The 26,808-nt window shown below is 36.1% G+C and overlaps 4 protein-coding genes and 2 non-coding genes across 9 annotated transcripts; 3 read left to right on the top strand and 3 right to left on the bottom strand.

The window, feature by feature from the left end:
• Positions 1 to 395: 395 nt before the first annotated feature.
• LOC126592259 (probable glutathione S-transferase) lies at positions 396 to 10,892 on the bottom strand. Its single transcript, XM_050257977.1, has 5 exons — positions 10,812 to 10,892; positions 5,719 to 5,844; positions 5,542 to 5,548; positions 1,533 to 1,747; positions 396 to 728 (listed from the first exon to the last, which is right to left on the bottom strand). The coding sequence occupies exons 1-5, from the start codon at positions 10,890 to 10,892 to the stop codon at positions 396 to 398; spliced, it is 762 nt and encodes a 253-aa protein (XP_050113934.1).
• LOC126592999 (rop guanine nucleotide exchange factor 7-like) lies at positions 10,703 to 23,294 on the top strand. 4 transcript variants are annotated; one of them, XM_050258834.1, is made up of 7 exons: positions 10,703 to 11,520; positions 11,789 to 11,905; positions 12,035 to 12,189; positions 12,584 to 12,658; positions 12,730 to 13,029; positions 13,110 to 13,466; positions 13,557 to 14,376. In XM_050258834.1, the coding sequence occupies exons 1-7, from the start codon at positions 10,905 to 10,907 to the stop codon at positions 14,061 to 14,063; spliced, it is 2,127 nt and encodes a 708-aa protein (XP_050114791.1). In that variant the 5' UTR covers positions 10,703 to 10,904; the 3' UTR covers positions 14,064 to 14,376. The 4 variants fall into 4 exon arrangements, with proteins under 4 accessions (XP_050114791.1, XP_050114792.1, XP_050114794.1 ...); XM_050258835.1 differs by having other exon boundaries at positions 10,705 to 11,520; positions 12,739 to 13,029; XM_050258837.1 differs by lacking the exons at positions 12,035 to 12,189; positions 12,584 to 12,658; positions 12,730 to 13,029; positions 13,110 to 13,466; positions 13,557 to 14,376 and adding exons at positions 20,953 to 21,107; positions 21,502 to 21,576; positions 21,657 to 21,947; positions 22,028 to 22,384; positions 22,475 to 23,294 and having other exon boundaries at positions 10,706 to 11,520.
• On the bottom strand, positions 14,571 to 14,642 carry TRNAP-AGG (transfer RNA proline (anticodon AGG)). Its single transcript has one exon. It is a non-coding gene; the product is annotated as a tRNA-Pro (tRNA).
• On the top strand, positions 15,448 to 16,349 carry LOC126593003 (putative lipid-transfer protein DIR1). Its single transcript, XM_050258841.1, has 2 exons — positions 15,448 to 15,975; positions 16,150 to 16,349. The coding sequence occupies exons 1-2, from the start codon at positions 15,636 to 15,638 to the stop codon at positions 16,164 to 16,166; spliced, it is 357 nt and encodes a 118-aa protein (XP_050114798.1). The 5' UTR covers positions 15,448 to 15,635; the 3' UTR covers positions 16,167 to 16,349.
• Positions 23,295 to 23,488: 194 nt separating the features above from the next.
• Positions 23,489 to 23,560, bottom strand: TRNAP-AGG (transfer RNA proline (anticodon AGG)). Its single transcript has one exon. It is a non-coding gene; the product is annotated as a tRNA-Pro (tRNA).
• An 820-nt stretch (positions 23,561 to 24,380) lies between these two features.
• On the top strand, positions 24,381 to 25,267 carry LOC126593002 (putative lipid-transfer protein DIR1). The gene is made up of 2 exons (XM_050258840.1): positions 24,381 to 24,893; positions 25,068 to 25,267. The coding sequence occupies exons 1-2, from the start codon at positions 24,554 to 24,556 to the stop codon at positions 25,082 to 25,084; spliced, it is 357 nt and encodes a 118-aa protein (XP_050114797.1). The 5' UTR covers positions 24,381 to 24,553; the 3' UTR covers positions 25,085 to 25,267.
• Positions 25,268 to 26,808: the final 1,541 nt, after the last annotated feature.

Here is a 26,808-nt window from a genome sequence, read left to right as displayed (position 1 = left end):
CAATTGACCACAAGACACGGTTCAATGAACATCTTTGTCTCAGTGTCATTGCGCGCATTTATGGATTTATTGCATTTCTTTGCAAGAAACAAGTCATGCCAATCTGTCAATTGATGAATTCTATCCGCCCGATCTTTCGCTATAACGAGTTGTCTAAGACTCGAGTTGAAGTTTTATTTTAGAATCAATTCTCAAAACTTATTGGTAGAGAGGAGCGATTCTAGTTTATTATAAGCACATCCAAAGTTTTTAAATCTTTGGCAGGCAAAATTCACAATTCAACGACATAATACGATAGTTGCTCTGAATGAATATTTAATAAACAAATTCAAGATATAACAATCTAGAATTTTTCTTGTAATTTATTCACGAGCTATGAAATGCTTGTAAAGCATCTATGTCGAACTTGCGCGACTAAGGATGAGGCCAATTAGGTTATCTGTAGAAGGCAGAGTTTCCTTAACGACACTGACAAACTCATCACACCAATCCCAGAGCTTAGGAGATTTCTCTTTGCTCAGCAGACCCAACTCCAAAGCTTCTTGAGCTGGTTTAAGCCAGTGGCCTATCAAGTTAGCAGCAATGTCTACGAATCCAATAGTCTCTCCCCCAAAGAACTTGTTGTCCTTGAGCTCATTTTCAAGTAGTTTTAGAAGCCCACGCGCTTCGTCCACCGCCTTCAAACGTTCCTCCTTCTCAAAGAAAGCTTTGATTATCCCCGGCTTGCACTGAACATAAATATAAAAAAAACAAAATAGACGTATTCTTATGTTGTCAAACTGTACGCCTTAAGATGTAACAAACATTCTAGTAAGAATCACCATAATCAATGATTTGTTGGAAATTATATATTATAATATGAAATATTGTAATATATAATTTTAATAATTGAATGAAAAATTTTGTTAACCAATTTCTTAGAAAGGTTATGCTGTTTAGGTGATATTCCCCTGATAAGTGATGTATACTTATAGATGAAAAGTTACATCTCTTTAATAAGTAGAAGTTGGATTCTATATAAACCCATGAAACCATTGGTATTAAATATAGAAAATTAGAGTTAATTTTTACTCTTGAGAAATAGGGTTTCCCCACTTTGTTTCTCTCATGCTTTGTGTGTCAAATTCCGAGTTGTGTCTTGAGAGTATGGAATATATAAAGTTCGCCAGAGTCTGAAGATTGAAGTGCTCTGACTTCGGATTATAGATTGTTGAATCCTGGGAGATGGACGCCTATCGAACTACAAGCACAAGAGTAGGGGCGAAATTCTATCTTTAGGACATTGCATTTATGCAAGCCTCAATCTCCAAGTTTGTCAGTTATTCTAGCTTTCACTCTAGTTGTTTATATTAATCTCATATATAATTGATGTTGTGAATTTCTTTATGATTATTATCATCGGAATTATATTTATGATTTTCATATTTTCTAATATTGCTCCAACATGATTTAGGTTTACTGTTGAGCATCGCAAGCGTGCATTTTACGTTGAATTGCATACAAAATGATTAAACTGAAACACTAATCCCTACCTTTTCATCAATGAAGCGAGCCCAGAAGCGTGCATTGGCTCTTTGGTAAGGGTCTTCAGGCAGAATGGGAGAGCCCTGATGCTTCCAAGTCTCGTCAATGTATTCAACAATAACGAGGGACTCCGCGATTGGTTTCTCGTTGTGGACAAGCACAGGAACCTTCTTGTGAACGGGGTTGTATTTGAGCAGCAAAGCACTCTTGTTCTGCAGGTCCTCTTCATAAGATTCGGCTTTCACGCCCCTCAGTCTCAGAGCTACGTCCACTCAGTGACATAACGAGCTTCCCCAAATCCCAAACTTCTTCACTTCCTCAGCCATGATATGTTATAGCGGTACGTAGTAGTATTTGTCTGTGCAGACGACTGGTTTTTTCTTCTGATTTTATAGAGGTGCGGATTTATAAAATAGGTGAATGACGAATTTATGCACATAAAATTAGTTGACTAATAACACTATGTGCGAACGGATATTCCACTCATAAATCACATGAACGGCATACAGCTTGTCTGCTGTCTGATTCTTTATAAGTATTAGTTTGCAATTGGCTGATTTTATTAAGAACAGTGGTTAGAGATGTACTTAGTTGATTTAAGAATATTTATTAATAATTACAACTGGGTGATATTAAAAGAAAATACTTTGGTCACACAGTTACTTATCAGTAAACCTTTGTTTTCTATGACATCATAGCGAACAAGGCTATAGATATCGAAATTTAGGTAAAATAAATGTTCACCAACATATTAAAGTTTTGATATTTCAAAGCATACATGACATATGTCATCTGTCTCACAAATCGTACACAAGGATGTGACTCATCAAAATCGGATGAGTCATCAAGAAGGACACATGTCAACGATTGGCGGAAATTAATATTTGATTTTAATTTAGATTAAACAAATTAATTAATTTAAAAAACAAATAGAAATGCCAAATTGGGCAAGATTGATTATTTGATTTAAAATCAAATAATTGATTGATTGATTGATTGATGGAAACAAATCACAATCCAAGCCACAAATCAAATCCTGGTTCTTTCGTCAATTAATCAAGCTCACAATCAAGACCAAATCTAACTGTAGGCAAGACTCGGGAAGTCAATAAATACAAGGCTCCAAGGCAAAGGAAAAAGGCTCAGAAATCATTCAAGCACCTAGACGCTGCCAAAGCTCAAGCACCTAAATTCCCAAAACACTCAAAAGAATTCAGAAAGCTTTGAAAAATCATCAAGCACTACTACCCGTGCCGATCCTTCAAATCGCCAAGAGCCAAAACCTCACGGCAACCCTTCATCCGAGATCAAGTCATTGTGACCCTCGGATCAACAACTTACACATCTACACATCTTTTGGAGATCGAATCAGAGGAAACTTGTAAATAAAGATTGTAACACTAAAAATTCATTAATACAAATTTATTTTGTATATGTGTTATTGTCTCATTTATTACAAGATTTTCGTGTTTATAAAGGCATTACAAATAAGCATCAAAATTTGTCATTAGTGCCACAAAGTTTACAATAGTCAAATATTATGAATACTGGATGGTTTGTTGAATCCTGATTTTGTAGAGGTGTGAATTTATAACATAGGCGGATGACAAGTTTATGGATGTAAACTTATTTGATTAGTAATATTACATGCTAGCAAATCCGCTCATAAATTGCTCCTCACAATTTCTGTGTTAACTTTATAGACGTAGTTAACATTTGTCTATTAATTCATTTTTCGATATCATAAAAAACGATAAGAGGAAATCACATGATCCGCGTACGACTTGTCTGCTGTTTGAATTGTGAGTATTAGCAATAGGCTGATTTTAAGGAGCAATGATCGTAGATGTACTTGGGTTTTTTTTAAGGATATTCATTAACAGGGTAAATTACATTTTACCACCTTAATTTGAGGTCACATAACAAATTCATACCTCACCTTTAAACATTACAATGTCATACATCAACTTACGATTTATTGCAATGTTAGACATTCGTTAAATTTTGAGTCAATTTGGCTGTTAAATGATGATGTGGTAGGCACATGGTCCACTTCCTTACCCAAATGTGAATGTGAATATGAATTTGAGTAAAGGACAAACGCAGCTGCGTTACTCAATTTAACAACCAGGTCAGTATGGATACCCGTCGGTTCAACAAATGGGATATATTTAGCGAATGAGATTAGCCACACTTCATTGTGGACAAGTCAGCAGCGTGGAGTTTTAGTGGGCGATCAACTCAAAACCTAATTCCTTATTTTTAGGATTGTTTTGAAGACATAGATGGTGTACATGTTGATGCTTCAATACCTCCTCCTGATTGAGTACCATATATTGGTAGGAAAAGAAAACCAAATCAAAATGTCATGGCCGCGTATAATTTTGACATCAATTCACATATGCTTGTGCTAGATGGGAAGCCACTGCACCTGAACAAGGATTTTTCTATCGGTTCTAAGAAGCCGGAGTGTGAATTTTCCTAAGCCCCTAGGTGGTAATCCTTTATTCTTAATTCTTAATTCTGAAAATTTTATAAATCCTTTCACTTTTGGAAATAATAATATTGTTTAAACAAAATTTACATTTGAAAGGGAAGTATTATTTGGTAGATGCATGGTACCCACAAATGAGAGGGTGTTTGGGACCGTTTAAAAGACGAAAGATATCATCTCCCATATTTTTGTAGGAGTGGCCAACCAACAGGGCATAAAAAGGTATTCAACCATAGACATTCTTCTCTTAGAAGCGTCATTGAGCATACATTTGGAGTATGAAAAAAAAAGATGGGCAATTTTAAAGGGATATCCTAATTATCCGTTCAATAAGCAAGTGAAGATTGTCACTGCTACAATGACTCTTCATAACTACATAAGGATGCATTCCGAACATGATAAGCATTTTGATGACCCTGAAGACTTTAGTCAATAGAATGATAGTGATGGTGATGAAGAAGAAGACCAAAATCACCATGATCAAAGAGAGATGGAAGCATTAAGAAATAGCATAGCATCAATTTTGAAGAATGCATCTAATTAGATTATTTTGTATATTGAACAACTTTTACATATTTACATTTTCAAGTATATGTATTATATAATTGACGATATTTCAATTAACTCGAGAATTTTAGATTATTATTATATGTTTGATAGTATTTTAACTATCTTATTTCAATATTTAAAAGTAATTTTGTCGTAATAATTATTTAGAATTGGAGCTAGGTAAAGTAAGACAGAGAAAAAAAAAACAAATTAACTAGTATTTTAACTACCTAGTTAAATTAAAATACATTTAGCAACATATCTTTTTTGGTTTTTTTTTTTACACAGAAATAGCTGTTTTATATAAAGTTTACCAACACTCTAACATTGCTTTTTTCTTTTTTTTCTTTTTTTTTTTTGCTAAAAGCACTTTCACCATTATAGTTTACCAAACACTTACCTATGTTTTTTTCACAACCATTTATTCTCACAACACATCAGAAGCAGTTTTGAAAAAAAAAAAAAAAAACACAGGAACCCCAAGCTAGCCTATACTCAACAATAATATTCAGTTGTCAAACTAATGTTGTTTGACTATTATATGAGACAACACATATCATCAACTTGATCAATGCTTAAGAGTTTGTGACATAAACATTTTATGTAACTAGACCTATGTTTTCAAGTTGTTAATCTAGAAATATTTCATACCAGAACTAACTTGATCAACAATTCATATTTTATAGCATAAACCTTTTATGCTACCATAATATTATGTGGGTTCAGACATGTATGGTCAGGTTTAATTCAAACTACACAAATATGCATTTTGAACAAGATTCAACTTAATCAATGTTTAAGTTTTAGTAATATAAACATTTTATGTTGCTAGACACAACGAACTTGTAGCTTATATACTTATTGCAAAATCACCAAGAACATACTTATATTGATAGATTATTACTCTAAACTATACATTCATGCTATAATCAACTTTATTAAAAATAACCTTAATTATCAATGATTTAGTTCACCGTCTAGCTAGATAACTTTTCTCATATACTTAATCCTCAAAGATTAATGTACTCAAGAATGACCAGGGACTCAGCTATTGGTCTGTCATTGTGCAGGACCACAGGATTCTTCTGATAAACTGGGTTGGATCCGGATTACAGAAGCTAAGCACTCTTGTTTGGCAGGTCCTCCTCAACGTATTCATATTTCACACCTTTCAACTTCAGAGCTATTTCCACTCTACTGAATGGGCTTCCCCAAACCCCCAACAGCATTACTTCATTGAAACTTGGTGCTCTTTGAAGGATTATGTTAACGTTTGTCTAATTATTATTTCTTTGACATTAAAAAACGATAATTTGGGAGACAAGATGAGCATATCTGCTATAAGGCCATTGCTATTCTATTAGATGGTATGTAGCACCGAGTAGCACATAAAATAAATAGTTATGATTGAAATAGACGAATTAATAATTGTAGAATCGAATCTAACAGCTAAAATACATGTAAAATCGAGTGCTATGTTAAAATCGAGCCCTAAAAAGCTTTAAATGATTTTTTCATTCAACGATAATTAGGATGGGTATTTGAGCTACACAATGGGATAACTATAATTGTACCGAACTCGTACTTAGAACAACAAACTTAATACCTTTCACTTATAAAGAAAATAAATTTTTTAAATGCTAGATGTATTGATTAGATTCTAGGGTGCATTTGGAAGTTACCCAAATCAAAATACTACTGCAACTGCTAACAATTTGCACCGACGAGAGAATTGGACTCCAAAATGCTATTACCTTCTGGTGCTGGGCTGCAAGCCTTGCATGTATGTGGGCGTCTTCTGATTATAACAAGGTAACCCATGGATGGAGCCATAAGGGTGCGTTTGGTACGTAGACGGGACGGGACGGGACGGGACGGGACGGAACGGGATGGAACGGGACGGAACGGGACGGGACGGGACGGAACGAAGGTGTAATTTTTGAAAAAGACATGGGGTATATTTGTCTTAAAATGGTAAAACATTGTGTTCCACATACGTGGAACAAACCCGTTCCAGGGGGGGAGGTGGAACACAAAAACACCCAAAATCTGTCCCGTGGAACAGCCCGTTCCACCCATTTTTAGCGCACCAAACGCGGGACGGAACGCTTCGTCCCGTTCCGTCCCGTCCCGTCCCGCGTACCAAACGCACCCTTAGGGCAGTTCCTCTTGGAAACCCCCAAAATTGCTAATGTGTCACTTAGAGTCAATGAGTTTAGAAACTCTTTCACGGCTAGATGCAGTGGCAGTAGTACTCATTTAGGCTAATGAGTCGTTTTAGGGTTTTGGTGGATATTGGTCTTATGAGCTTGACCTAAGATCAACAGTTTTGTTGCCTTTTTGAAGTTGATATTTTGCTGTCATAGTTGAATTGTTGAAAGGTTTTTTTAGTGAAATTTGTTATTTGATAAGAAAAACATGTAGGATTTTGCTAAAGTCAGTGGCTCACGTGTCTAAGAGATTTATAATCATTGATCAAATGTAAATTTCATAACAATCAACAATTTGAAATCATCCATACACGTGTTGGCGATTGTGTTACATTGTAACACATCTCAATTTGGGTCCACTATGCTTCTTTAACACCTCTAAACAAATGATAATAATTCCAGATTTGTCAAAAAAAAAAAAAATAGTTAGCATTGTGGTCCATCAATTGTGTAGCACATTTACATCATTTCCGAAAAAAAATTGCCAAAGGGCCAACTTCTGACTCTTTAGGATGAGAATAACTTACATGACATGAGTACACCGTCATGTGACGTGTTGTGTCAATGAAACATGGACATGTGAACAATAACTTATACATATTTTTATTTCATTGGCACAGAACAGCGTCATCATGACGGTGTATCCATGCCATATAAGTTATTCTCTGAAAAAAAAATTGCATATGAAAATTGAAATGGAGGATGGAGCCATGGCAATAAATGGAAACACAAGCTTTAACGAGGAATCAACAATTTAAAGCACAAAAGTGGTGCATCATGCTATCATAGGCTCCATTGCTTTCTTCTTTTTTCTTTTCTTTTTAACTTCTAGAGATCGAGAAGCAGCTTGGAATTGAAGTTTGCCTTTCCCTCTACGTTTATTCAAGGTAGCAGTCAACATCCAAACAACGGTTGGGAGGAGCCTTTCTTTCTTCACATACGTTTTTCATCATTTCGAACTTGGAACAACTACCTTCATTATGTCATTCATCACACACAAATTAGAATTACATAATAATGCCTTGCACGGAAAGTCACCAGACAAAACAAAATTGAGATTAGTTTAGGGGAAATTTTTTTGTGTGCCAAGAAATTTTTATTTGTGCCGGGAATACAGGCTCGTACATTAAATTCATAATACAAGTAGTTGGATACTTGAAAAAAAAAATATATGCAAACCACTTGTAACATGACACTTGGTGTACGAGCCATATTTCTGGCACCCTGAAAAATTTCTCTTAATTTAAGGCATCTGTAGTTGGTAGAGACTTCAGAGTTGTTGTATATTGATCATATATAATTAGTACCCTATTATGGATCTTAATTTTATTTCTTTCTCACTAACTACTTTGGTCAATATCATGAAAATGCTGTCCATTGTCCCATGCATAAACAAAACTTAATCATGAAATGCCCCAAATCATTAAACCATAAACAAATTTTTTTTGTCGATAAGATTTCCTAGAGATGATTAAGAGACTACTATACTGATTTTGGTTTAATCATATACACATACCAACGTGTGTGTGAAGTTACGAATCAAATGTATCGATGCAAATAATAGTGAAAACATTCATTAGATAAGATAAGGGTGTAACAGTCAAGTTCTGATGTGAAATTTGACATTCTTCAACCTCTGCATCTTAGGCCATGTATCTTTGGCCATACTCAAGATTATTTGCCTCTTTCCAATCTTATGAAAATTTTAATATAGTCAATCTAGTAGTCTTCTCCAACCGCTATTTCAAATTCAAATTAATCAATCTTGGCCATTATAGGTAAACTTGACACTTCATAGCCTTGTAATATGAACCAAACAATAGAATCTTAGATTTGTATATTCCAATTTCGTTAACTTGTTTAACTAATCTGATATAATAACTTAAAAAAAAAAAACTAGTTGCTAGTTGTTGTAGTAAATAATATCTTAGAGGGAAAGAGAGGGCAGATAGATGGAGAGAATCGACTCAGCTGTATCTTAATTAATTTGTCTTTGATCTGTGCCTTATTTATACTATTTATGATGAATTTTACTCACCTTTCAAATAATACAAATTATACAAATAAAAAATCTTCTAATTTATGTAGGATGCTTACTTAGCTTACACTCACATTTCTATTATAATATTAATTGCAACAGTAGTTTAATTATAGCACTTTTTTTTTTTGGTCAAGATTATAGCACTGTTTATATGAACAATTTGAAACTCCTTTTAGAAGATTGAGATATATTCTTCCAGCATAACTTTGTTTTATACTTCCAAAGTGTTTTGGCCTATACTTTGAATTATTTATTGGTTTTTGAACTTGGAAACTCTGCTTCTAAAAGCAGACCGGTTTTACTGGAATGCCCCGGGGTACATCTCACAATGCCAACCTTTTTGTTGGGGGTTTACATCTTTTTGGTATTTTAAAATAAATTTCCTAAAAAGGGTTTTTTTTTTTTAAATATATATATATTTTTTACAATAGTTTGCTAGGATTCAACATTTTAGTACTTGCTTTTAAATTTCAGGTGATAGCAAACACTAAAACTTGTCCTTGAAGAACAAGAAATTTTTGACCGTCAACGAAAATACATTAAAATTTTTGATATCCTTCATTCGTGGTTTAACCATTGAGTGTATGCAGAATTTTCAATCAGAGGACAAGCATATGAAAGAAATCAACATATAAACTCTGTACAATGCTTCTGTTTTACACTATGGACCTAGTTAAAGGGGTGACACAATCATATGAGCACTTGATCCCAAAATTTATAGAAGGGTAATATGGTCATTGCAACCACAACCAATGAGCTCCAAGTTACAAACTAAACAAGGATAAATTGGCAGACATCATTGAGAGATCCGTCGATTGCACGATTCCCATAACCATTCTTTATTGTATTTTTCAAACCCAAGTTGGCATTATTATTTTTAATACACATGTATCATTTCTAATCCTTGTCAAATGCTAACGAGAGAGAGAGAGAGAGAGAGAGCGAGCTACTGGCGGTTTAGGTTAATTAAAAATATTCAAGATTTAAGATGAACACATTGATTAAAGTGGATCGGCTCTTGCTATGCATCCTAGTTTAAATTTTTTAGATTAGTTTAAAGTAGTATATCTTTCACATAATAGAAAGAAGATGCTACCAATCTTCTATCATTTAATTTTGTAATGTTGTTTGATGATTAAAACCTTCTAATTTTTTGCTCACTCTTTAATTCTGCAAAAGAAAAAAAAATCAATCAAATTAGGAATTGTTTAACTGTTCAACTAACATTTTCAAATTCAATGTTTAAGTGAGAAATATAGTTTAGCCATTTATATGAATAAACACTAGATGACTAAACGGATTCATTTTAGTTAATTTTTAGAGTTACATCCAAATAACTACCAAATCTTTAGGGATGATTCCAAATTTGTGATAACATTTTAAAACATTTCAAATAACTACCTAATGTTTTGAAAAGTGGACATTTGTTTAAGTTCACTAGCATTAAGTGGTGGTCTGGACAATTATTAAAGCGGCTAGGTTCTTACTCTCAACTCTCAAGTCATCTACAAAGCTTTGAAATTCCAAATCAATGCAATTTAGCTAGGCAAATTTATAGCTTAACTTGGATAAAAAGAGTCGGTTTAGGAAATTAGAGCTCTAAAGACGACAATTAATAAAGACAAACTTTAATTTAGTATTGTCCAAAACATTAGTAAAGACTAACTTAATATTGATAAAGTCGTCACTTAATGCTGATGATCTAACATATATCTAATTTCAAAAACGTTGAGTAGTTATTTAAAATATTTTTAAAAATTGAAACTAATTTGAAATCATTCCAAAAAAGTTTGATGGTTATTGACATTTACTCTAATTTTTATCACACAAATAATCTTTAAAAAGTGAACCAAAAAAATAGACGGAAACAGTAGTAGAAGATAAAAGCTAGCATTCTCCTAGTATAAACTCGAACCAAATACGCTCTTCAAAGTTCAAATGCGCCTCTCTCTTTCGCTGTTCATGTGTTTGATCAAGCTCCATTAATCATTACCGGCTCCACAAACCTCTTCTCTCCAGAAAACCCCACCATTTTCTCTTCATATTTCACCATCTGCCTTTCACTATCAGACATGGTTGAGATCCCATGGACAGAGCTTTCACTCACCAAGAGGAAAGAGAAGGAAGAACCCACCTACAAGATCACCACCTCAAGCTCTGTCTGCCATTACTGAGCTTCAGAAGCCTCAGCTCCCACAACCCATTTTCTCTTTTCGGTTTCTGGGCGTCGAAGTATCTCCGGAACTTGCATTGCAGAGCTCGAATCTCCAACTCCTGCTGCCTGGGAAGGCTTCGGTACGATGGTATGATGGTGAACAACTCTGCTTTCTGTGATTCGCCGGGTTTTGGTGACGAAGGAGGAGCTTTAATGGAGGGTTTGGCGGAGAAAGATGACGTTATTGGGGAGAAAAGTGACGGATTTTTTGGTGAAGCTTTGGATAAAGTTGGGAGCTTTGAGGATTTGATTGAGGAGAAGGGTCGTGAGAGCAGTTCAAGTTCGGATTGTCTGACGTCGGAGACGACGGGGCACGAGGAGGAGCAGAGCCACAGCAGCTCGGAGGAGTCATCTTGGCCGCCGTCGTTGGGTTGGCCTGTTCAGAAAGGCGAGGCGCCGGATTGCACCAGTGAGAATGGTGATGAAGCGGCGGAGAAAACCCATTTGGATGATAGGAAACTAGAGAAACAAGGGTCGACAATATCAGGTATTATTCCCCTCCAATTCATAGCTGGTTTGGAACTGCTTTTGTAGGAAGCACTTTTGCTTATACACCCTTATGATGGGAGTGCATTTATTAGAAGCACCTACCTAGGGTTTAAAGTGCTTTTAGGACCTTGAAGCACGTTTAAAGTTGTTATAAAGTGCTTTTAACCCTTACAGAAGCAATTCCAAATAGGCCCGACACTCAAGCTACATGTCAATTTCATGGTTTTTCATCTAAAAATGTTTGGTTTTGGCTTATGGGATTGTAGAGACTGAGTTGATGAAGGAAAGGTTTTCAAAATTGCTGCTTGGAGAAGACATGTCAGGTTGTGGAAATGGAGTTTGCACAGCATTGGCGATATCAAATGCCATTACTAATCTTTGTGGTACGTGCTTTTGATTTACTTTCTCAATGTCTTAAAACTATGGATTGGTTGATTTGCGGCGTTGTTTAACGAAAAGTTTGTTGTAGATTCTGATGCTAATTCTTCTTATTCTGTGGTTCCCTCTTGCAGCTACCCTTTTCGGGCAACTTTGGAGACTAGAACCTCTACCAAAAGTGAAGAAATCAATGTGGCGAAGAGAGATGGAATGGCTTCTTTGTGTGAGTGATCACATTGTTGAGTTGATGCCTTCTTGGCAAACTTTTCCTGATGGAAGCAAATTAGAGGTACAATCTGATACCAATGTGGATTTTTAGAAGAGCACAATATCTTTCGGCTTTCAATACAGAAACCCTCTGCGCAATTAAATATTGTACTGAGAATGGCAACAGACACCTAAAGAATGGTTAAAACTTTCAATTGTGAGTTGAAGTGAGAACTTATAGGTATAAGTTCCCGTAATGACTAATAAAGCGTACGTCATGTTTAATTTGCTGCATTATAAATGGTGCATTTGTAATGTAAATGCAGGCTTGGAGCCTTTATGCTCATATAAACTTATGTGATAATATTGTGATAAGCAACTCTAAAGTGTAGGGCTATGTTTTTTTATACTTCAATTTCAGGTCCTAAGTGATCAGTTCCTTGAAATTGTTCTGACTCGTATATACTTCAATTCAGGTCATGACTTGCAGACCGCGCTCAGATCTTTACGTTAATCTCCCTGCCCTTCGTAAATTGGATAACATGCTTCTTGTAAGCTTCTAAACACTTCTTCATTTGCCACTTAGATCCATTTTTGAGAGTTCCATTCTGAATTTAGCCAGTCCTTGCAGGAAATCTTAGATGGCTTTGACAATACAGAGTTCTGGTATGTTGATCAAGGGATTCTAGCCCCAGATGCGGATGGGTCAACCTCTTTCCGAAAAGCGTTACAGCGCCAAGAGGAAAAATGGTGGCTACCTGTGCCCCGAGTTCCTTCCGGTGGACTCCATAAAAATTCAAGAAAGCAATTGCAGCACAAACGCGATTGCACGAGTCAAATATTAAAAGCTGCCATGGCAATCAATAGTATTACTTTAGCAGATATGGAAGTCCCTGAATCATATCTGGAATCTCTTCCAAAGGTTTGAAACGTCCTCAAGATTCCGGTGATGTGTAATTGCAAAGACATGGTTGTTAATCTTTTGTTTTAACTTGGTTTCAGAATGGAAAAGCAAGCTTAGGGGATGTTATTTATCGATACATTACGTCAGATCATTTTTCCGCAGAATGCCTGCTTGATTTCCTTGATTTGTCTTCTGAACATCAAGCCATAGAGATTGCGAATAGAGTGGAGGCCTCGATCTATCTGTGGCATAAAAAAGCAAACCCAAAACCTACAAGTATTGTGAACAGATTTGGTTCGAAGTCATCATGGGAAATGGTCAAGGAGCTGATGATTGATGCAGAGAAAAAGGAGTTGCTTCCAGAAAGAGCAGAAAGTTTGTTAATGTGTTTGAAGCAACGGTTCCCTGGTCTTCCACAGACAGCCCTCGATATGAGCAAGATTCAGTACAATAAGGTGCCGACTTTACCACTAAAAAATTTGTTCTCATTCATGCCTTCTAATTGTTTTTTTCTTTGTACTTATTGGTCAAATTTGATCTGCTAGGATGTCGGGAAATCCATCTTGGAGAGCTATTCAAGGGTTTTGGAGAGCCTGGCATTTAACATTGTGGCACGCATCGATGACCTGCTTTATGTAGATGACTTGATGCGGCATTCTGATCAGTTCCCATCAATCTCGAACGTGAGTCTGATTTCACACAAGAGCAATCCTACTCCATACTCGGTGCCCATCTCAAGCACACCATACAAAACAGCTTTCACCACACCAAGCTTTTCACCCGCACAGCTAGTTAGCCCTCTGAGGGGAGACAGATCACCATTCATCACCATCGGCAAGATCCCTCAGCGTGGGTTGGGTGTAAAAAAAGTTCTGACTGATTATCTTAACATCGATGCAAAAGGAAAGGACTACAGTGATCCAATTGAGGAACCAGATTCAGTATCGAACACAATGCAAGAAACGATAGGGTCTCACGTGCGAATGGATTCTTTTGAGTGTACAAAAGCATCAAGAAGCCCGGAATCACAGGACTCATTCACGCAGGAATGAATCCATCGGCTGCCCACGCACGAGTGTTCAGCCACTTCAACTAGCTCCTTTATGCATGTTTTTATGAAGGAGATAGGAGGACATCTGAGAGTGGGGAACCCGGGAAGGTTCATTAGGTTGTCGAGTCTCGTTAGAACGAGATGTCTGCAACGGTGACGAGTTGAGTGTTTCATGTTTAGATATGCATCCTGTATTACAGTTTTGAGTTTGTTGCCGACCCGTGTTGCTGTTTGACATGGATCAGACAGTAGTTGTAAAGAGAGAACTGAAAATTTTACATTAGTTTGGATTTAGAGTATATGAATTCTTATTATTTTCTCGTGCAGTGGATATGAAGAATAGAAGAAAACAATGGCGGCAATTTTCAACATAATTACGTTATTATCTATGAATTCAAAAATCATAAGAAAATAAATACTGGTAATTGTTAAAATACGGAGAGAAGGATATATTGAGAAGGGAGTGCTCGCATCATCTCCCATGGACAATAAAAACTTGCAAAAAGGAGGGGCATTCCGAGAATTGAACTCGGGACCTCTCGCACCCTAAGCGAGAATCATACCACTAGACCAAATGCCCACTTGTGATATGAACTGATAAAGATATATATATATAATTTGCACAGAAGTCCGTTTGCCAGAATTACCTCTTCTTCAAGGGGTTTCTTCTTGCATCATAAACTCATTATCCTTCCCTCGACCTTTGTTTCTTCTTGCATCATAATATTCCTGAACCAACGTTTTATAAGGCCGCAGGCTGGAGGGGAATGTTTTATTCAAGCGATGTTGGTGATGTGGGGTTTGAACACATAGTTTCGGATGCAGAGATAAATGCTCTTAACCATTTGAGGTAGAAGTTTCTTATTACTTAGACCTTGATCATTAGGAAATGTCCAATATCTATAAACAGAAGGAACTTGCATTAAAATTGTAGGACGTCTGTTAGAGGAAACAAATTATAGTTGCACACACGTCCATATAAACAAATCAAATCCGATTAATGGAAGACAAAATTTACAGCAAGGGTTATTCGAACTCGAGTGCAAGAGGCTGATACATTATGTCGACTAGCCGACTTAATTCTTATCTGCTTTTGGTGAAGTGGTTGAACAGTTGTTTATCTTGGAAGATTTAACCTAGTGTGGTAGTTGGTTACACGTATTCACACGTAGGAAGAGGAGAAATTTCAATGGAACATGTCGGTATGGAGTTTTTGGAGAATTGGGTGAGGTGTCTCAGCAACAAGGGTTTTTTTGCGGATCTTCACTGTCAGTAATGGCTTCATCTCATACTATCTAATGATCAATGCTATATTTTTTATTGGAGTAAAAATGAAACAGATATCCCACTGGCCAGTTTCTGTATCCAAAAGTGCTTTAAAAATTAAATAAGCAATTTGGTTCTAGTGCCACTTCCACTAGTACTGGGTGAACGAATGGAAAACCCACATTTTCGGATCGGATTCAACTATAAAAACCTCATCACACAGAGATAATCCTTGTGGAATTGTAAGATATAGGACAAAATATCAACTCCAAACTTCTGTATAGTGAACTTTGTAAGGAACACAAAAATGGCAGCTGCAGTGAAATTTATTTGCGTACTAGGGTTTCTTGCAGTTTTAAGCATTGCTGTGATTGAAAGGGCTGATGGGGCAAGTGCTTGTGGAAAAGCTAGTCCAGATGAGGAGGCCTTCAAGTTTGCTCCTTGTGCAGATGCTGCAAAATATGAAAAAGCTGCTGTTTCCGATAGTTGCTGTAAGCAAGTCAAGAGGTTGGGCCACAACCCTAGCTGCCTCTGCGCCATCCTGCTTTCTAACACTGCCAAGAGCTCTGGTGTCAAGCCTGAGGTTGCCATAACCATTCCCAAGCGCTGCAACTTTGCCAACCGCCCAGTCGGTTACAAGTGCGGAGGTAAATTTATAAATACATGCAATTCTCAGTATGATACGTACTTAAAATTACTCACTAAAACATAAAAATGCAACGTTTCTTTTACGCAATTGTCAAACTATGATTTATTAGTAACAACCTAACTTTTTTTTTTGTTTAATATTATTTTTTTACTAACATAACCTAATGTTGCAGCCTATACTATGCCGTGATTGAATGTAAGGAAAGGTTGAAGGCCGTGGAGTGGTCTGGTTAAGGAATTTGAAGCAGTTGGCCACTAGTGTGACTAATTAAGTAGGATTACTGCTTTGTAATTTGGCAATAAATTAAAGCTAGTAGCGTGTATCATGTACGTATCCTTCTTTCTGGTCAAATAAAATATGCAATTTGCCAAACCCCTCGTAACTTGTTTACTTCATGATATAACTAAACGGTAAGCTGTCTTAGATTCTGTTGACATGTTTACTTAATTCAAATGAGAAGAATCTTGAACGATGATAATGAGAAATCGTGAATGAGTGTTATTTCTGATTATAAAAGTATAATATAAACTACTTCCTCGTAGTTGGCGTAATATCTTAGTTTATTTTTTAAATTAGAAACACTCAATTTTTTACTGATCATAATAGAAACCGATGAGATATCATGAATGAAAATAATACCGTTTGTTTGCACGCTCATTTCCGTTACGTAAACATACCCTTAATTAATGAATGATTGATTGGAGAAATTGGAGACAAACATTCATTGTAACATCAAGATCAAAAGCAACTTTGTAAAAGCGTGGCAGAAGAATCTTCTTTCACGCCTTCAACGCCGCCAGAACTTAATTTAACGACCATGGCGAAAGCTGTCTCACCAAGGTAGAAAATATCGATGATATCGAAAATATCGGTAGTTTAAAAATACGGAAATATCGATAGAAATATCGGGATATTATCGATATCGATAAAAATTGAATAAAAACCACGGAAATTGTAAGAAAAACTTGAAAATTTTTATTGAAACTTTACATGATGTTTATTTAGTTAATTATCTATTAGTTTATTACAAAAAATTGGAAGGAAATGCATTGCATGATGGATTTAACTTATTTAAGTTGATTATATAGCGAGCTGACAAACATTGTGAGTGTAGAAAATATGTAGTAATTAATAAAAAAAGTTTAAACACACCATAATCATTTATATATAATGAATTAGTACAATATTTTATACTTTATACATTGCATGGTAAGATATATGAGTGACTTAGTACCACATAGAGTTCCTATGAGGTTCAAAATTTTCACTATCTTCATCATCTCTATGTGTATAGTAAGTGTACTGTGAAGAGTAGTCAGCAATCATGGCAATGGCTTTCAAGAACCAAAACCCAAAAGTCAATAGGAAACCAAATACTTCGGTATTTTGGGATTACCAAACAAATGGGATTTGGAAACCAATCCCATATCGAAAATTTTGGTATTTTTTGGGATGGTTTTGGTTTGGGATTTTTCGGTTTGGGTTTGTGACTTTTTTGGTTTGGTTTGGGATTTTCGGGAATTTTTTCCAGCCTTACCATGTAAGTGACCAAATAAAAAATAGAAAAATTAAAAACCACATGCCATTGACTAAGTAATTAATTGACATAATTTAAAATATAATACCACAAAAAATTTGGAATATGTGCAAATTTGTTTCTTGTAAAAAGAATTCAAAACAAAACCATATATATAAATATTTTAGCATATTATCACAAAAACATAAGTGATATGATGGTTAAGGCGTTAAGGCCTCAAATGGGAGGGGTTCGAATCCCTCTATGTGCAAAATGGAGATTTTTAAGAAATTTTGAAGTATTTTTGGAATTAATATCGCGATATTAACTATAATATCATAATAATATCAATTTTATTTTGATATATTAACGATAATTAAAATAATAAATTACGAAATATCGTGATCTAAAAAAAATGATAATATCGACGATATATTTTAGTCCTTGTCTCGCCAGACATGGGATAGTATGCAGAAGTATTTTTAGAATTAATATCACGATATTAGCTGTAATATCAGAAGTGATCTAAAAAAACATGATAATATCAACGATATATTTTAATCCTTGTCTCGCCAGACATGGGATAGTATGCAGGTTGGATAAGGTCGACTCCAGAATTAAAGGCTGGGATAAGAAATCGAAAAGACGGTTTGGAAAGCAAAATAATCCTGGCTTTGATGGGCCACCACCGCCTTTGAGGACTGATTTGTCAGTTTCGTGCACGTTGGGACTTCCGAGTGGAATCTTAAATTTGAGGTGAGCTAGAAAAGTATTAACTTTTTATCCACTTGAGAAATTACAATGGACAGGGCACCACCATTGAGTGTATGCAGAATTTTCAATCAGAGGACAAGCATATGAAAGAAATCAACATATAAACTCTGTACAATGCTTCTGTTTTACACTATGGACCTAGTTAAAGGGGTGACACAATCATATGAGCACTTGATCCCAAAATTTATAGAAGGGTAATATGGTCATTGCAACCACAACCAATGAGCTCCAAGTTACAAACTAAACAAGGATAAATTGGCAGACATCATTGAGAGATCCGTCGATTGCACGATTCCCATAACCATTCTTTATTGTATTTTTCAAACCCAAGTTGGCATTATTATTTTTAATACACATGTATCATTTCTAATCCTTGTCAAATGCTAACGAGAGAGAGAGAGAGAGAGAGAGCGAGCTACTGGCGGTTTAGGTTAATTAAAAATATTCAAGATTTAAGATGAACACATTGATTAAAGTGGATCGGCTCTTGCTATGCATCCTAGTTTAAATTTTTTAGATTAGTTTAAAGTAGTATATCTTTCACATAATAGAAAGAAGATGCTACCAATCTTCTATCATTTAATTTTGTAATGTTGTTTGATGATTAAAACCTTCTAATTTTTTGCTCACTCTTTAATTCTGCAAAAGAAAAAAAAATCAATCAAATTAGGAATTGTTTAACTGTTCAACTAACATTTTCAAATTCAATGTTTAAGTGAGAAATATAGTTTAGCCATTTATATGAATAAACACTAGATGACTAAACGGATTCATTTTAGTTAATTTTTAGAGTTACATCCAAATAACTACCAAATCTTTAGGGATGATTCCAAATTTGTGATAACATTTTAAAACATTTCAAATAACTACCTAATGTTTTGAAAAGTGGACATTTGTTTAAGTTCACTAGCATTAAGTGGTGGTCTGGACAATTATTAAAGCGGCTAGGTTCTTACTCTCAACTCTCAAGTCATCTACAAAGCTTTGAAATTCCAAATCAATGCAATTTAGCTAGGCAAATTTATAGCTTAACTTGGATAAAAAGAGTCGGTTTAGGAAATTAGAGCTCTAAAGACGACAATTAATAAAGACAAACTTTAATTTAGTATTGTCCAAAACATTAGTAAAGACTAACTTAATATTGATAAAGTCGTCACTTAATGCTGATGATCTAACATATATCTAATTTCAAAAACGTTGAGTAGTTATTTAAAATATTTTTAAAAATTGAAACTAATTTGAAATCATTCCAAAAAAGTTTGATGGTTATTGACATTTACTCTAATTTTTATCACACAAATAATCTTTAAAAAGTGAACCAAAAAAATAGACGGAAACAGTAGTAGAAGATAAAAGCTAGCATTCTCCTAGTATAAACTCGAACCAAATACGCTCTTCAAAGTTCAAATGCGCCTCTCTCTTTCGCTGTTCATGTGTTTGATCAAGCTCCATTAATCATTACCGGCTCCACAAACCTCTTCTCTCCAGAAAACCCCACCATTTTCTCTTCATATTTCACCATCTGCCTTTCACTATCAGACATGGTTGAGATCCCATGGACAGAGCTTTCACTCACCAAGAGGAAAGAGAAGGAAGAACCCACCTACAAGATCACCACCTCAAGCTCTGTCTGCCATTACTGAGCTTCAGAAGCCTCAGCTCCCACAACCCATTTTCTCTTTTCGGTTTCTGGGCGTCGAAGTATCTCCGGAACTTGCATTGCAGAGCTCGAATCTCCAACTCCTGCTGCCTGGGAAGGCTTCGGTACGATGGTATGATGGTGAACAACTCTGCTTTCTGTGATTCGCCGGGTTTTGGTGACGAAGGAGGAGCTTTAATGGAGGGTTTGGCGGAGAAAGATGACGTTATTGGGGAGAAAAGTGACGGATTTTTTGGTGAAGCTTTGGATAAAGTTGGGAGCTTTGAGGATTTGATTGAGGAGAAGGGTCGTGAGAGCAGTTCAAGTTCGGATTGTCTGACGTCGGAGACGACGGGGCACGAGGAGGAGCAGAGCCACAGCAGCTCGGAGGAGTCATCTTGGCCGCCGTCGTTGGGTTGGCCTGTTCAGAAAGGCGAGGCGCCGGATTGCACCAGTGAGAATGGTGATGAAGCGGCGGAGAAAACCCATTTGGATGATAGGAAACTAGAGAAACAAGGGTCGACAATATCAGGTATTATTCCCCTCCAATTCATAGCTGGTTTGGAACTGCTTTTGTAGGAAGCACTTTTGCTTATACACCCTTATGATGGGAGTGCATTTATTAGAAGCACCTACCTAGGGTTTAAAGTGCTTTTAGGACCTTGAAGCACGTTTAAAGTTGTTATAAAGTGCTTTTAACCCTTACAGAAGCAATTCCAAATAGGCCCGACACTCAAGCTACATGTCAATTTCATGGTTTTTCATCTAAAAATGTTTGGTTTTGGCTTATGGGATTGTAGAGACTGAGTTGATGAAGGAAAGGTTTTCAAAATTGCTGCTTGGAGAAGACATGTCAGGTTGTGGAAATGGAGTTTGCACAGCATTGGCGATATCAAATGCCATTACTAATCTTTGTGGTACGTGCTTTTGATTTACTTTCTCAATGTCTTAAAACTATGGATTGGTTGATTTGCGGCGTTGTTTAACGAAAAGTTTGTTGTAGATTCTGATGCTAATTCTTCTTATTCTGTGGTTCCCTCTTGCAGCTACCCTTTTCGGGCAACTTTGGAGACTAGAACCTCTACCAAAAGTGAAGAAATCAATGTGGCGAAGAGAGATGGAATGGCTTCTTTGTGTGAGTGATCACATTGTTGAGTTGATGCCTTCTTGGCAAACTTTTCCTGATGGAAGCAAATTAGAGGTACAATCTGATACCAATGTGGATTTTTAGAAGAGCACAATATCTTTCGGCTTTCAATACAGAAACCCTCTGCGCAATTAAATATTGTACTGAGAATGGCAACAGACACCTAAAGAATGGTTAAAACTTTCAATTGTGAGTTGAAGTGAGAACTTATAGGTATAAGTTCCCGTAATGACTAATAAAGCGTACGTCATGTTTAATTTGCTGCATTATAAATGGTGCATTTGTAATGTAAATGCAGGCTTGGAGCCTTTATGCTCATATAAACTTATGTGATAATATTGTGATAAGCAACTCTAAAGTGTAGGGCTATGTTTTTTTATACTTCAATTTCAGGTCCTAAGTGATCAGTTCCTTGAAATTGTTCTGACTCGTATATACTTCAATTCAGGTCATGACTTGCAGACCGCGCTCAGATCTTTACGTTAATCTCCCTGCCCTTCGTAAATTGGATAACATGCTTCTTGTAAGCTTCTAAACACTTCTTCATTTGCCACTTAGATCCATTTTTGAGAGTTCCATTCTGAATTTAGCCAGTCCTTGCAGGAAATCTTAGATGGCTTTGACAATACAGAGTTCTGGTATGTTGATCAAGGGATTCTAGCCCCAGATGCGGATGGGTCAACCTCTTTCCGAAAAGCGTTACAGCGCCAAGAGGAAAAATGGTGGCTACCTGTGCCCCGAGTTCCTTCCGGTGGACTCCATAAAAATTCAAGAAAGCAATTGCAGCACAAACGCGATTGCACGAGTCAAATATTAAAAGCTGCCATGGCAATCAATAGTATTACTTTAGCAGATATGGAAGTCCCTGAATCATATCTGGAATCTCTTCCAAAGGTTTGAAACGTCCTCAAGATTCCGGTGATGTGTAATTGCAAAGACATGGTTGTTAATCTTTTGTTTTAACTTGGTTTCAGAATGGAAAAGCAAGCTTAGGGGATGTTATTTATCGATACATTACGTCAGATCATTTTTCCGCAGAATGCCTGCTTGATTTCCTTGATTTGTCTTCTGAACATCAAGCCATAGAGATTGCGAATAGAGTGGAGGCCTCGATCTATCTGTGGCATAAAAAAGCAAACCCAAAACCTACAAGTATTGTGAACAGATTTGGTTCGAAGTCATCATGGGAAATGGTCAAGGAGCTGATGATTGATGCAGAGAAAAAGGAGTTGCTTCCAGAAAGAGCAGAAAGTTTGTTAATGTGTTTGAAGCAACGGTTCCCTGGTCTTCCACAGACAGCCCTCGATATGAGCAAGATTCAGTACAATAAGGTGCCGACTTTACCACTAAAAAATTTGTTCTCATTCATGCCTTCTAATTGTTTTTTTCTTTGTACTTATTGGTCAAATTTGATCTGCTAGGATGTCGGGAAATCCATCTTGGAGAGCTATTCAAGGGTTTTGGAGAGCCTGGCATTTAACATTGTGGCACGCATCGATGACCTGCTTTATGTAGATGACTTGATGCGGCATTCTGATCAGTTCCCATCAATCTCGAACGTGAGTCTGATTTCACACAAGAGCAATCCTACTCCATACTCGGTGCCCATCTCAAGCACACCATACAAAACAGCTTTCACCACACCAAGCTTTTCACCCGCACAGCTAGTTAGCCCTCTGAGGGGAGACAGATCACCATTCATCACCATCGGCAAGATCCCTCAGCGTGGGTTGGGTGTAAAAAAAGTTCTGACTGATTATCTTAACATCGATGCAAAAGGAAAGGACTACAGTGATCCAATTGAGGAACCAGATTCAGTATCGAACACAATGCAAGAAACGATAGGGTCTCACGTGCGAATGGATTCTTTTGAGTGTACAAAAGCATCAAGAAGCCCGGAATCACAGGACTCATTCACGCAGGAATGAATCCATCGGCTGCCCACGCACGAGTGTTCAGCCACTTCAACTAGCTCCTTTATGCATGTTTTTATGAAGGAGATAGGAGGACATCTGAGAGTGGGGAACCCGGGAAGGTTCATTAGGTTGTCGAGTCTCGTTAGAACGAGATGTCTGCAACGGTGACGAGTTGAGTGTTTCATGTTTAGATATGCATCCTGTATTACAGTTTTGAGTTTGTTGCCGACCCGTGTTGCTGTTTGACATGGATCAGACAGTAGTTGTAAAGAGAGAACTGAAAATTTTACATTAGTTTGGATTTAGAGTATATGAATTCTTATTATTTTCTCGTGCAGTGGATATGAAGAATAGAAGAAAACAATGGCGGCAATTTTCAACATAATTACGTTATTATCTATGAATTCAAAAATCATAAGAAAATAAATACTGGTAATTGTTAAAATACGGAGAGAAGGATATATTGAGAAGGGAGTGCTCGCATCATCTCCCATGGACAATAAAAACTTGCAAAAAGGAGGGGCATTCCGAGAATTGAACTCGGGACCTCTCGCACCCTAAGCGAGAATCATACCACTAGACCAAATGCCCACTTGTGATATGAACTGATAAAGATATATATATATAATTTGCACAGAAGTCCGTTTGCCAGAATTACCTCTTCTTCAAGGGGTTTCTTCTTGCATCATAAACTCATTATCCTTCCCTCGACCTTTGTTTCTTCTTGCATCATAATATTCCTGAACCAACGTTTTATAAGGCCGCAGGCTGGAGGGGAATGTTTTATTCAAGCGATGTTGGTGATGTGGGGTTTGAACACATAGTTTCGGATGCAGAGATAAATGCTCTTAACCATTTGAGGTAGAAGTTTCTTATTACTTAGACCTTGATCATTAGGAAATGTCCAATATCTATAAACAGAAGGAACTTGCATTAAAATTGTAGGACGTCTGTTAGAGGAAACAAATTATAGTTGCACACACGTCCATATAAACAAATCAAATCCGATTAATGGAAGACAAAATTTACAGCAAGGGTTATTCGAACTCGAGTGCAAGAGGCTGATACATTATGTCGACTAGCCGACTTAATTCTTATCTGCTTTTGGTGAAGTGGTTGAACAGTTGTTTATCTTGGAAGATTTAACCTAGTGTGGTAGTTGGTTACACGTATTCACACGTAGGAAGAGGAGAAATTTCAATGGAACATGTCGGTATGGAGTTTTTGGAGAATTGGGTGAGGTGTCTCAGCAACAAGGGTTTTTTTGCGGATCTTCACTGTCAGTAATGGCTTCATCTCATACTATCTAATGATCAATGCTATATTTTTTATTGGAGTAAAAATGAAACAGATATCCCACTGGCCAGTTTCTGTATCCAAAAGTGCTTTAAAAATTAAATAAGCAATTTGGTTCTAGTGCCACTTCCACTAGTACTGGGTGAACGAATGGAAAACCCACATTTTCGGATCGGATTCAACTATAAAAACCTCATCACACAGAGATAATCCTTGTGGAATTGTAAGATATAGGACAAAATATCAACTCCAAACTTCTGTATAGTGAACTTTGTAAGGAACACAAAAATGGCAGCTGCAGTGAAATTTATTTGCGTACTAGGGTTTCTTGCAGTTTTAAGCATTGCTGTGATTGAAAGGGCTGATGGGGCAAGTGCTTGTGGAAAAGCTAGTCCAGATGAGGAGGCCTTCAAGTTTGCTCCTTGTGCAGATGCTGCAAAATATGAAAAAGCTGCTGTTTCCGATAGTTGCTGTAAGCAAGTCAAGAGGTTGGGCCACAACCCTAGCTGCCTCTGCGCCATCCTGCTTTCTAACACTGCCAAGAGCTCTGGTGTCAAGCCTGAGGTTGCCATAACCATTCCCAAGCGCTGCAACTTTGCCAACCGCCCAGTCGGTTACAAGTGCGGAGGTAAATTTATAAATACATGCAATTCTCAGTATGATACGTACTTAAAATTACTCACTAAAACATAAAAATGCAACGTTTCTTTTACGCAATTGTCAAACTATGATTTATTAGTAACAACCTAACTTTTTTTTTTGTTTAATATTATTTTTTTACTAACATAACCTAATGTTGCAGCCTATACTATGCCGTGATTGAATGTAAGGAAAGGTTGAAGGCCGTGGAGTGGTCTGGTTAAGGAATTTGAAGCAGTTGGCCACTAGTGTGACTAATTAAGTAGGATTACTGCTTTGTAATTTGGCAATAAATTAAAGCTAGTAGCGTGTATCATGTACGTATCCTTCTTTCTGGTCAAATAAAATATGCAATTTGCCAAACCCCTCGTAACTTGTTTACTTCATGATATAACTAAACGGTAAGCTGTCTTAGATTCTGTTGACATGTTTACTTAATTCAAATGAGAAGAATCTTGAACGATGATAATGAGAAATCGTGAATGAGTGTTATTTCTGATTATAAAAGTATAATATAAACTACTTCCTCGTAGTTGGCGTAATATCTTAGTTTATTTTTTAAATTAGAAACACTCAATTTTTTACTGATCATAATAGAAACCGATGAGATATCATGAATGAAAATAATACCGTTTGTTTGCACGCTCATTTCCGTTACGTAAACATACCCTTAATTAATGAATGATTGATTGGAGAAATTGGAGACAAACATTCATTGTAACATCAAGATCAAAAGCAACTTTGTAAAAGCGTGGCAGAAGAATCTTCTTTCACGCCTTCAACGCCGCCAGAACTTAATTTAACGACCATGGCGAAAGCTGTCTCACCAAGGTAGAAAATATCGATGATATCGAAAATATCGGTAGTTTAAAAATACGGAAATATCGATAGAAATATCGGGATATTATCGATATCGATAAAAATTGAATAAAAACCACGGAAATTGTAAGAAAAACTTGAAAATTTTTATTGAAACTTTACATGATGTTTATTTAGTTAATTATCTATTAGTTTATTACAAAAAATTGGAAGGAAATGCATTGCATGATGGATTTAACTTATTTAAGTTGATTATATAGCGAGCTGACAAACATTGTGAGTGTAGAAAATATGTAGTAATTAATAAAAAAAGTTTAAACACACCATAATCATTTATATATAATGAATTAGTACAATATTTTATACTTTATACATTGCATGGTAAGATATATGAGTGACTTAGTACCACATAGAGTTCCTATGAGGTTCAAAATTTTCACTATCTTCATCATCTCTATGTGTATAGTAAGTGTACTGTGAAGAGTAGTCAGCAATCATGGCAATGGCTTTCAAGAACCAAAACCCAAAAGTCAATAGGAAACCAAATACTTCGGTATTTTGGGATTACCAAACAAATGGGATTTGGAAACCAATCCCATATCGAAAATTTTGGTATTTTTTGGGATGGTTTTGGTTTGGGATTTTTCGGTTTGGGTTTGTGACTTTTTTGGTTTGGTTTGGGATTTTCGGGAATTTTTTCCAGCCTTACCATGTAAGTGACCAAATAAAAAATAGAAAAATTAAAAACCACATGCCATTGACTAAGTAATTAATTGACATAATTTAAAATATAATACCACAAAAAATTTGGAATATGTGCAAATTTGTTTCTTGTAAAAAGAATTCAAAACAAAACCATATATATAAATATTTTAGCATATTATCACAAAAACATAAGTGATATGATGGTTAAGGCGTTAAGGCCTCAAATGGGAGGGGTTCGAATCCCTCTATGTGCAAAATGGAGATTTTTAAGAAATTTTGAAGTATTTTTGGAATTAATATCGCGATATTAACTATAATATCATAATAATATCAATTTTATTTTGATATATTAACGATAATTAAAATAATAAATTACGAAA

This window comes from Malus sylvestris, chromosome 12 (assembly GCF_916048215.2).
Source record: "Malus sylvestris chromosome 12, drMalSylv7.2, whole genome shotgun sequence".
Lineage (NCBI taxonomy): Eukaryota > Viridiplantae > Streptophyta > Magnoliopsida > Rosales > Rosaceae > Malus > Malus sylvestris.
This window is presented reverse-complemented; position numbering and strand designations above follow the sequence as displayed.